This window comes from Carlito syrichta, unplaced genomic scaffold (assembly GCF_000164805.1).
Source record: "Carlito syrichta isolate Samal-C Ts95f unplaced genomic scaffold, Tarsius_syrichta-2.0.1 Scaffold308266, whole genome shotgun sequence".
NCBI lineage: Eukaryota > Metazoa > Chordata > Mammalia > Primates > Tarsiidae > Carlito > Carlito syrichta.
The window spans coordinates 190,873-202,557 of record NW_007252362.1 but is presented as its reverse complement, the minus strand read 5'-3'; the positions used below and the strand labels follow the sequence as shown (position 1 = coordinate 202,557).

At 45.6% G+C, this 11,685-nt stretch overlaps 1 protein-coding gene and 1 pseudogene across 2 annotated transcripts; one reads left to right on the top strand and one right to left on the bottom strand.

Moving 5' to 3' along the window:
- Positions 1-3,599: 3,599 nt before the first annotated feature.
- Positions 3,600-5,151, bottom strand: LOC103267809 (annotated as a pseudogene). The gene has a single exon (XR_504773.1). The product of XR_504773.1 is annotated as a keratin, type II cytoskeletal 8 pseudogene (transcript).
- Positions 5,152-5,194: 43 nt separating this feature from the next.
- RETNLB (resistin like beta) lies at positions 5,195-11,047 on the top strand. The gene is made up of 4 exons (XM_021716201.1): positions 5,195-5,200; positions 9,721-9,798; positions 10,294-10,340; positions 10,915-11,047. Exons 1-4 carry the CDS (start codon positions 5,195-5,197, stop codon positions 11,045-11,047), a joined length of 264 nt encoding a protein of 87 aa, XP_021571876.1.
- Positions 11,048-11,685: the final 638 nt, after the last annotated feature.

Sequence of the window (11,685 nt, the reverse complement as noted above, 5' to 3'; positions counted from 1 at the left end):
TTAGGATCCTGGTCTCTATTTGTGCTGATAGAACTCAATCAAGACTATTCCAATTCTCAGACTTTGAGAGTAAAATATTATCTCAGTCCTAAAAGTCTGATTCTAAGCATAGGGTTCTAAAAAGTGTGAACTTCAAGGTGAGTGTGTTGGAGTCTCTACCTTGGTGTGACAGAAATTTTAACAGTAGAGCAAGTAAAAAAAAAATCCATATTCCCCAATTCCATTTTTTATTCCTGATTACACAGGAAGATGATCTATCAGCTAGATCTGATTCAGTGATTCTGATGAGAAGGAGACAGCACCTGGTATCAGAAAACACTATCAACCTGGACACTTGATAAGTGACAAAGTACGTGGAAAGTAACAACCAAAAACCTGACTGGGCTCTGGAAAGCCATATTTATTAATTATGTCAACTGCTTACCATATATGCCCAATTACCATGTAGCACAGCATCATTAAAACGTATGCAAGTCAATTTTGTTATGGAATTTTTCTCTCTCATCTACTCGTTATGTGAGCTGCATAATGACATTGCATTAAGGACCACATATATGACTGTGGTCCTTTAAGATTATAATGACACTGAACAATTCCCATGGCCCAGTGATGCTGTAGCACATATCACTCACATATCTTGTGGTGCTGCTGGTGTGAACAAATCTACTTACTGTGTTGTCAGTCATAAAAGTATAGCATGTACAACTAGGTACAACACATAATGCTTGGTAATGACAATAAATGACTATATTACAGTTTAGTTATTTACTATACTATACTTTTTAATTGTTATTTTAGAGTGTACTCCTTCTAATATTAAAAAAAAAAGTTAACTGTAAAACAGCCTAGGCTGGGCTTGGTGGCTCAGCCTGTAATCCCAACACTTTGGGAGGCCAAGGTGAGAGGATTGCCTGAGCCCATGGGTCCAAGACCATACCCAGCTACTTGGCGAGACCTCATCTCTACAATAAATAAGTAATTAGCTGGGTATGGTAGCACGTGCCTGCAGTTCCTGCTACTTGGAAGGCTGAGACGGAAGGATCGCCGGAGCCCAGCAGGTCGAGGCTGCAGTGGCTGGGAGCGGCCACTGCACTCCTGTCTGGGTGACAGAGTGAGACTCCAACTCAAGAAACAAAACAAAACAAAACAAAAAACAGAAGGCATTGTTATCACAGGAGATGAAAACTCCTCAACTCCTTGGATATTATGGCCCCTGAAGACTTTCCAATGGGATAAGATGTGGAGCTGGAAGAGAGTGATATTGATAATCCTTATCCTGTGTGAACCAAGGTTAATGTCTGTGCTTGTGTCTTCATTTTTAACAATAACAAAAAAAAGTTTTAAGTAAAAAAAAAATTTTTTTTAATTTATATAGAAAAAAACTCATACTGCAAGAAAAGAAAAAATATATGTGTACAGTTGTTTTATGGGCTTTAAGTTAAGTTTGACTATTACAAAGGAGTCAAAAAGTTAGAAAATGAAAGTGTATAAAATAAAAAAGTTACAGTAAGCTAGGATTAATTTATTATTGAAGAAAGAAAAATGTTTAAATAAGTTTAGTATAGTATACAGTAATGTCCCAGGCCTTCCCATTCCTTCACGTTCACTCACTCTCTGACACCCAGAGCAACTTTTGGTTCTGCAAGTTCCATTCACAGTATGTGGCCTAAACAGGTAGACTTTTTATTTTTGAGTCAGAGTCTCACTATGTCACCCAGGTTGGAGTACAGTGACATGATCATGGCTCACTGCAGCAATGGCCTTTTGGGATCAAGTGATCCTCCTGCCTCAGCAAGTCACCATGCCTGGTTAATTAAAAAAATTTTTTTTGTAGAGACAAGGTCTTGCTATGTTGCTCAGGCTGGTCTCAAACTCCACGACTTCAGCAATTCTCCTGCCTCAGTTTCCCAGAGTGCTGGAATTACAGGGTGTGAGCCACTACACCCGGCCTAGGTGGACCATTTTCATCTTTTCTACCACATTGTTACAGCATATTTTCTATGTTTAGATATGTTTAGAACACAAATACTTACCATTGTGTTACAGCTGCCTCCAGGATTCAGGACAGCAGCATGCTGTACAGGTTTGTGGCCTAGGAACAATAGACTACAGTCTATAGCCTAGACTTGTAGTAGGCTGTACTATCTAGGTTTGCATAAGTGTACGCGGTGATGTTCACACAATGATAAAATTGCCTAACACCTTTTTCAGAAAACATCCGTGCCATAACTGACACATGACTACAAATTATGTATACATTCAGGCCTCCCAATTTGTCCCTTATAAGTTCAGCGCTCCTCTTAAAACTGTAGAAAATTAGAAACCACTTGGCTCCTAAACTACCTAAGTTATGACCCACGAACCATTTCACTGAGAGTCAAATGGCTGAATGTCCGCTCATAGGAATATGGCAGGAGGGTGGTATTGCCAAGAAGCCTTTAGGTAACCTATGACATTTTATGTCCTCCTCTTGTGCCCGGAGCAGTTTCCCTGGGTTTATTCTGCCTTGTAGGGGCTCCTGTCAATCTCCAGCTAGACCCGTGCCTTTCTTAAACTAGAACCCTGGGATCTCCATGGCTTCTTTTCAGCCTACACACAGTTAACAGGTGGGGAAGAGCACACTGACTGCCACGGCAGGCGATCCCCAGGTGAATCTTCTAGTGCAGACTTTGTTTATATCACCTTGAAATCACTTTCCTGAAACACTATACCCTTTGAGAAAAATCCATGGGCCTGTGGGTTCTCCAGCCTCTACCACACTCACCTTCTTTCATTTAACCACTTTTCTCAGTTCGCTCCTTCTCCAGACCCTCTTTTCTCATCATCCTCTGTCTAATGTCCCTTCTTGTAATCCTTCTCCATCCCGTGTCTCTATCTCTCATTTATATTTTTGTCCACACCCAGCAGCTGAACTAGTTAGCCAAGTGTTACCACAACTAACTTTACAGTGACTACTGCCAGGAACACGGAGGTTGCCTTTATTAGACACTTTCCAGAATGTTTCCTAGACATAGTCTCAGAAGCAATGGCATTGGACAAATCAATTCACTTAGCCACTCTGGGGCATTCTTTTTGGTCACTGGAATGCAATTTCCCTTAACAGACTTGTACCTGATTGGAACTTTGATGAATAAAGACCTTTTATGGTTTCACAGTTAATTGAAAGCATCAACTCATCAAATTTTACAGACACCGTTTTTGGTTTTTTTTCCCTACTTGATGGTACAGAGCTCTGCAGTCTTAATAAGGATTTTATAAAACCCTAGATCAGATTCCAGCATCATTTCTGGGGGACGTTTAACTCTATCACCAAGACAACTTATGGCTTATCTTCGTTAAGGGGTGGATCAACCTCCCATATGCTTCTCAGAGTTGGTGTCTCCAATCCTCTGCTATTACACGTTCCTGCATTTAAACAGTACATTCTTTTTTTGGCAGAGTTAGCCAAAGTTTTATTTTGGGGGAAAAAACCCAAACACAATCGAATTAGTTCTTAGCTGGGGGCACAGGCGAGAGGGGGGTACCCCAGGCAGTAAACTCCCCCCAGGAGCGGGCTGAGGGCTAGGGCTGAGCCTCAGGAGGGGTTCCCTTCCCCTAGGCTACTCCCTGCAAAGCCATCTCCCCCACAGGCTCTGGGGCAGCCCCAGGAGGGGGCAGACTGGGCGGGGCTGCGATGGCCATTCACTTGGGAGGACATCAGAGGACTCAGACACCAATTTCCCGTCACGGGTCTCCATCTTCTTCACCCCCACGGTCCTGGAGGAGCTGGTGCGGCTGAAGGTGCTGGAGCCCCCGCCAGAGCCAAAGCCAAAGCCGTAGCGGAGGCCGGAGCCGTAGGGGGAGCTCAGGCCACCCGAGTAGCCACTGGTGGTCTTGGTATGGATCCTCATGTTCTGCATGCCAGACTCCAGCCGGCTCCCCTCGCCCTCCAGCAGCTTCCGGTAGGTGGCGATCTCGATGTCCAGGGCCCGCTGGACGATCACGAGCTCCTGGTCCTCGCGCAGCTGCCGCGCCATGTCCTGCTTGGCCCGCTGCAGGGCGGCCTCCAGCTCGGCCAGCTTGTTGTTGGCGTCCTCAACGGCCATCTCCCCACGCTGCTCTGCATCTGCGATGGCGGCCTCCGGGGAAGCCCTCTGGCCTCTAAGACCCTCGATCTCAGCCTGCAGCCGGCTGATGTTCCGGTTCATCTCGGAGATCTCCGTCTTGGCGCGGCGCAAGTTACCCCCGTGCTTCCCGGCCAGCGTCTGCAGCTCCTCGTACTTGGTCTGGTACCTGCTCTCAGCTCGGCCCGGCTGCGTTGGCGAGCTCTTCGTCCTGGGCGCGGACCTCGGCGATGATGCCGTCCATGTCCAGGGAGCGGCTGCTGTCCATGGACGGGACCACGGATGTGTCCGAGATCTGGGACCGCAGTTCACGGATCTCCTCCTCATACAGCCGCCTGAGGAAGTGATCTCGTCGTCAGCCCCTCCAGGCGAGACTCCAGCTCCACCTCGTTCATGGAAGCTTCATCCACATCCTTCTTGAGGAGGACGAATTCATGCTCCATCTCTGTGCGCTGGTTGATCTCATCCTCGTACTTGTTCTTGAAGTCCTCCACCAGGCCCTGCATGTCGCCCAGCTTCGCCTCCAGCTTCAGCGTCTCCTGGCCCAGCGTGTCCAGTTGCCGCCGGAGGTTGTTGATGTAACTCTCGAACACGTTGTCCAGGTGGCCGCGGGCTGTCTTCTGCTGCTGCAGGAGGCTCCACTGGGTCTCCAGCATTTTGTTCTGCTGCTCCAGGAGCCGCACCTTGTCGATGAAGGAGGCAAACTTGTTGTGGAGGGTCTTGATCTGCTCCTTCTCCTGGGTGCGCACCGCCTGGATGTTGGGGTCCACCTCCAGCTTAAGGGGACTCAGCAGGTTCTGGTTCACGGTGATGGCTGTGATGCCCAGGCCGCCCCGGAAGCTGCCGCTGCTGCCCACCCGGGAAAAGCTTGAGGAGCTGACGTGGGTGGCGGGCCCGCTGGTGTAGGAGCGGCTGCTGAAGTCCCGGGGGCCGGAGGTGGACATCTTGTAGGACTTCTGGGTCACCCTGATGGACATGGCGGAGGCTGGAGTGGAGGCAGGCCGGCTGAAACAGGCGGGTAGCCGAGATGGAGCTGAGAAGCTGCTTCGAGAGAAACAGTTTTTAATTCTTAAAAAACCGTAAAAACCGTAATGACCGTAAAAACAAATGAACCCAACTTGAATTACAGATCTATTTGATCATTCTGTGTGATTATGTGAAGTTTAATTGTGTTTAAAATTTAAATTGAAAACAGAGTGCAAACTGAGAGGTATAGTATTTTTGTTGTGCAAGCGTAAATTTTAGCTCATGTGTAAAATATCGTACTGAGTTTAAGTGATATCTTTAAAATTAAATTTTTCTCTTTCTGGTAGGTTTAAAAAAAAAAAAACCCAAAGAATGAATCAAGAATAATGGTTATTACTAATCATTGCATAATTATTACTGAAAATCATTTTGTTATATAAAGGACAGGGGTGTTAAAAAGTGATCCCTTCTGGGTATCAAATATGCTAAAAATGCTACCGCCAAGTGTTCCCCAGAAGTGATGTCACCGTTGCTGCTGTCCATGCTCATTTTAACCCAAGGGCAGTCTTGAGCGTTCTTGTTCTCTTTTCCTTCCTTGCTATTCCCAACAAACTGTTTAATCAGTGTAATCCAATTTATAGTTCAAAATGTATGTCCTTGTGGTCATCCATTTCCCAATCTATTGCTTTCTTTACATGAGTCACACACACAAAAAAATCTCTTTTCCCAAATATCTCTGCCCTTAGATGCAACTATGTACTGATTACTCTCAAATGTGTATCTTCAACTCTCCCCCTCCACCTTTTCTCTGAATCCCAGACTTGTATATCTAACTCCTATGCCACAGCCCCCCTGGGGTGTCTAATACGCATATTAAATTGATTGTGATCATCAAATATGATTTTATGTTCCCATCATATCTATTCTTCTCCAGGGAACTCCATTTTGGTACATAGTTTCACTCTTCAATAAATTATTCAGAACAAAAACCCGGATCTTTCACTCCTCTCTTTCTTCTACACCCTGGATCCATCAGCAAACCCTACTAGGCTCAGCCTTCTATAAATAACCCCAATCCATCCAATTCTCACTCCTTCCCTCCCTGCCATCTGAGAACTAGAACTCTGTAGAAGCCCGCTGCCTGGTTTCCGTGTTTACCAGTTTTCCCTCCATAGTCTCTTTCACAGTGGTCTAGTAAGCGTTAAAAACCATAAAGTGCTCCATGTCACTCCCCTGAACAAAACACTCCAATCATTTCCTGTCAAATTTACAATAAACCCCAAAGCCTTACACTGGTTTATAATCTGACCCTGGTTGTATCTTTGACCTCTTTCCTGGCCTCTCTGCCTCTTCTTTGCTACACTCCCTTCTGGCCACGCTGCCATTGTTACTATTCCTACAATACACACAACATCCCCGCGTCACAGGCGCTTTACACTTGATCCTTGACCTGGAGACTTTGTCCCCATTTTCCTATGTCTCACACCCTTACTTTTTCAGGTAATTGTTACAGTTTCCCTAAACACACTGCATATGTGCAATAGCACAGCAACCTACTCTATTGCCTTACCTGATTTATTTTTCTTCAGGGCATTTTTCAATATCTGAAATATTACATATTTATTTGCTTATTGGGTGTATTTATCTCCCCCATAGGAATGTAGTAACAAGAAGGCAAGGATCTTGTCTACGTTGCCTACTCCTGAGTTACCAGAGCTAGAGTTCATACAGAGGTGCTCTACAAATACTCACTGAATTAACAACGATTGAATTGATCCATTTCTACCCCAATTCCAAGTCTGTGGTTTTTTGGGGTTTTTTTTTGAGTTGGAGTCTCACTCCATCGCCCAGGCTGGAGTGCAGTGACACACTCATGGCCGCCCCAGACTCGACCTGCTAGGCTCCAGCGATCCTTCCACCTCAGCCTTCCAAGTAGCTGGAACTACAGGCGCGCACTACCACACCTGGATAACTTTTTATTTATTGTAGAGTCGAGGTCTAGCCAAGTTGCTCAAGCTGGTCTCGAACCCACGGGCTCAGACAATTCACTCACCTCGGCCTCCCAAAGTGCTGGGATTGCAGGCTGAACCATGGAGCCCACCCTTGTCTATGCACTTTCTTGTGCTCTATCCCTCACTGTTTTCCTCAATTCCTGTCTAGTAATTGACAAAGTACCCTTACCTTTTTGCTGGCATCCTTGGGCACCATTCTCAAAGTTGACCAAGAGAGACATATAGAAGAAATAGCTGTTTGTCAGAGGGCAGCTCTAAGAAAGAGGGCAGAAAGGCTGGGCTCAGATGTAGAGTCTGGCTTTTTCACCCAGACTACCTCCAGAATGGTTACCCAACAGCCTTTTCTGCTTCTTCATCTGCTCTTCCTTAAATCTAATTTATTCATGGTGGCCACATGCCCTGTTTTAGACGATGAATCATAGCACTCTTGTTCCTCTTGGAACAGATATCCTCTTGGCCAGATATGAGTCTCTTATATACTCTTCCAAAATTGAAAAGGCTCTGAAAGCCAACATTTTTTTCCCTAAATTCATTTGGTAGAAAAATCTGACATGGCCTGGTGTGAGATGCTTACGATATTTTTTCATTCTGTATTATTTATTTTTTATTTTTATTTTTTGAGTTGGAGTCTCACTCTGTCACCCAGAATGGAGTGCAGTGGCATGCTCCCGGTCATTGCAGCCTCGACCTGCTGGGCTCCAGTGATCCTTCCGCCTCAGCCTTCCAAGTAGCTGGAACTATAGGCGCGCGTTACCACACCCGGCTAATTTTTTGATTTATTGTAGAGATGAGGTCTCGCCAAGTTGCCCAGGCAGGTCTCGAGCCCGCGGGCTCAGGCAATCCACTCACCTCAGCCTCCCAAAGCAGCCTGAGCCACTGAGCCCGGCTCATTCTATATTAATAAGCATACATTTTGCAGCAAACATATTAATATGTTTAATTACAGAGTGCTGCCCCCAACCTACTAGGCAGTGTAATGTAATATACAAAATTTGTACCTTCCATAATCTGAAACATTCTGAATTCTAAAACATATCTGGGCCTGAGGTCTTTAATATGGAATTGTAGAGCTCAACTTGCTGCCCTAGCCACACCAGAAGAGAGGGAGGTCATGTGACCCAGAATCAAACAATGAAATGCAAGGGGAAATCTTCTTGAGCTTCTAGAGGGAGATTCTGCTTTTAAAAATGAAAAGGCAGTCCAGTTGTGGTGGCTCATGCCTGTAATCTCAGCACTTTAGGAGGATTGTTTGAGGCCAGGAGTTCAAGATTAGCTTGGGCAACATAGCAAGATGCTGTTTAATGCAATTTACTTATTTTATTATTATTTATTTTAAATGTTTTAATTTTTAAATAAAAACTATTTAATAAAATTTTTTTTAATGACAAGGCAAAACTCCAAAGAGAATGCCCTTGTCCAAATCCTTTCTTCCTACTCAGAATCTGGGCCGAAGATGTGGTACCTGCTACCTTGAGAGACAAGATCAAAAGATTACCTGAGAATGATGGAGGGGGGAAGGGAGAAAGATCAGGATAGCAATAACCCTGCTGCTGAATCCCCAGAAAAACTCTGTAATTGTAAACCATGTTTCTGGTTAAATATAGAGTAAATTGCCTTGTATTTGAACCAGGGTTGATCAGCCTTTCTGTGACTTTCCCACAAATGGGATTGGTCAGGGACAATAAAATAGTATCTGAACAGGTGACAAGTAGGGCCCTCAGCACACCACAAAGTAACCTCTTCCTGATGAAGGGTCATACAGGAGGCTTATCTTATGAGGGCAGGCCACAGAAGGCCCAGGTGCTAGCCTTGTCAGATTGCCAAGAAGAAAGGAGAGAGAAGAACAGAAAGTCAGGAAGACTCTCATTGGCAGAGACCCAGGGCAAAGACAGCTGTGGCTCGTCATGGACAGTTTGAAGTTTATCACGGTCATGTGTCATTCCCCAGCTGGTGCAGGTCTTTGAAAACACACAGGAAGCATGCTTTTAATGTATGTATGTGCTTGTACTTTAAGGGTTTCCTGGTTGAGTCCATGGGTATTAAAACACACTTGCCTGACCAGTTCTTGCAGACCTTTTCTGAACATTTGGGTGAGTGAGTCAACTCCACAGCAAGGCTCCCTGCTTCTCCAAACCACTTAAAGACTGTTGCTGTTCCTCCCTCCTTACTCTCTCGGGACTATCCACATTGCCTTCTCCTTTCCTCACAACTACATGGCAGCTCAGAGATCTGAGCTTCTTCCTTCTTCCCATCTTTTCTCCCAGCCCCAGGACCCTGACTTCTACAGGATGAAGAGTTCTTCTTGCTTCCTTCTCATCCACATCACCCTTTTTTTTTTTTTTTCTTTGAGTTGGAGTCTCACTCGGTTGCCCAGACTGGAGTGCAGTGGCTGCTCCCGGCTACCGCAGCCTCGACCTGCTGGGCTCCAGTGATCCTTCCACCTCAGCCTTCTGAGTAGCCGGAATTACAGGCGCGCGCTACCACGCCCGGCTAATTTTTTGATTTATTTTAGAGATGAGTTCTCGCCTGCCCAGGCGGGTCTCGAACCCGTGGGCTCAGGCAATCCACTCACCGCAGCCTCCCAAAGACACGGGATTACAGGCTGAGCCACCGAGCCCGGCCACATCACCCTTTTCCAGCTGATGATCCCAGGGAGAACTCAGTGTTCCTTAGATCTTATTGTGGATAACAAGATCAAGGATTTTCTCAGAATCCAGGTAACTGACTAGGGTAGCAGGAAGTGAGAGGCTGACCCTCGTTCATGTCTTCTGTTCTTAAAGTCTAACTTCATCTCTATCCCATCCTGAGATTCCAATCTCTAATCAGTCCACTTAGACTGCCTTCTTGATTAGAACTTTCTACATAACTCTTTCCTTGTCTGGACTCTTGGCTAAAAGCTGAGGTCTCCCTGATGAGGAGGACGAGGAAAACGGTAGCTATAATTTATGAATACTCGTTATGAACCAGGCATAATTCCAAGTTATATATAGATTTAGTTAATTTAATTCTTATAACCACTTTGTAAGGTAAGTAAAACTATGACTTTCCCTTTACAAATGAGGATACTAAACCCTAGAAGCTAGTGAGTAGCCTGATCGTGGACACAGTGACACCTCAGGGGTAGAAGAGGATTTGAAGGGAATTATGAGAGAGCTGGATCATAGACTATACCCCTTTTTCTTTCCTATTCAGAGCATAATCCCTCTGCCAAGATCTCATGTATCAGCATCACCATGCCAGGCAAACTGTCCTCCTGCCCTGATGGTGAGTAACTGCCAGAGGAGTAATGGTGGGTAAGACAACCCGTGTCCTCCCCTGAACTTCTCCCAGCATCTCCACCTTCCCCCATCTCGGTCTATATCACCCTGGGGCTCAGTCACCCTGATTCCCCAACATCTGTTGCCCCCTCTCATTTTCCTGAAGGATCTTGGATTTCTGACTTTTCCTGTAACTTTCTTCTTTCATGATCCCATATGCCAGTCCTTCTCCTCAACTATTCTGTCATGGTCATGCCCTTCATCTCTCTTTCCCAATCTATGCCCCTGTTTTGACAAGTAGGAGCCAGAACAGAGGTGAGTTTATTGTGAACTGAAGGCAGCTGAATCTCCCAACTTCCAAGTCCCTCACTTGCATAGGCCTCTTCCAGGCCCTATAAATTTGTTTTAGTAGCTTGTGTATTTCTTTTCCTGAAACGGGCTTTCAAAATTAAATGAGCTTTAGGCCCTACAAAACCTAGGTCTAGCTCTGGGCTGCACAGGGTTGAAAGAAGTCTGTGGGTAGCCCTCCCTCCTCTCAAACTCCAAGGGCTCTGATGTCTGTGCCTCATGCGCCCATGCGGGGATGGCTGTCACCAGCTGTGCTTGTGGCTACGGCTGCGGTTCGTGGGATGTCCAGTTGGAAACCAGGTGCCACTGCCAGTGCTCTGTGGTGGACTGGACCACTGCCCGCTGCTGCAGGCTGGCCTGAGATGGAGGAGGCTGAGAAGCCAGTTTTGTAACAATGACAGTAATGAAACCACAACCTCAACCAGGAAACTTGACTCACACTACCCCCTTCATTTGTTTCAACTTTTCTTCTTGAGTAATAAAGACAAACTCTGTACTTCTTTGTGTTTATGTCTTTGGTGTTATTGCCCCTTAGCTTGGGACTCTACTAGCCAGAAAAATGTGTCTGGTATCCCAATGGCTACATCTCAGTACAGCATGAGGAATGGGCAGTTGAGAAAGATATGGGAAGAATGAGAAAACAGCCTGACACCCCGACTCACCAGTTCCCTCATTATAAAACAAAAAAGATGATTCTGTGCTAGGCATATTGCCTGGTATAAACTGCAGAGAAATAAAATAATATGCCCTAACAGAGCTCACCCACTAGCGCGGTAGGCTCTGAGCTATATGCAGGAAGATTTTCCAAGGGGGAAGCCGGCAAGGGCAATTTTAGAGGAATCAATGTCTAGATTTTCAGTGTGTATTTGTGCTCTCTCCTGAACTCAAGTGCCTGAGTTGTGCTGTGATCAAAGAGACTTCTTTCACCATCCCCTTTCTCCCATGCAACAAAAGATAACCACAGCTCTCACCTGTCATTGAGTCTTACCACAGCTTCTC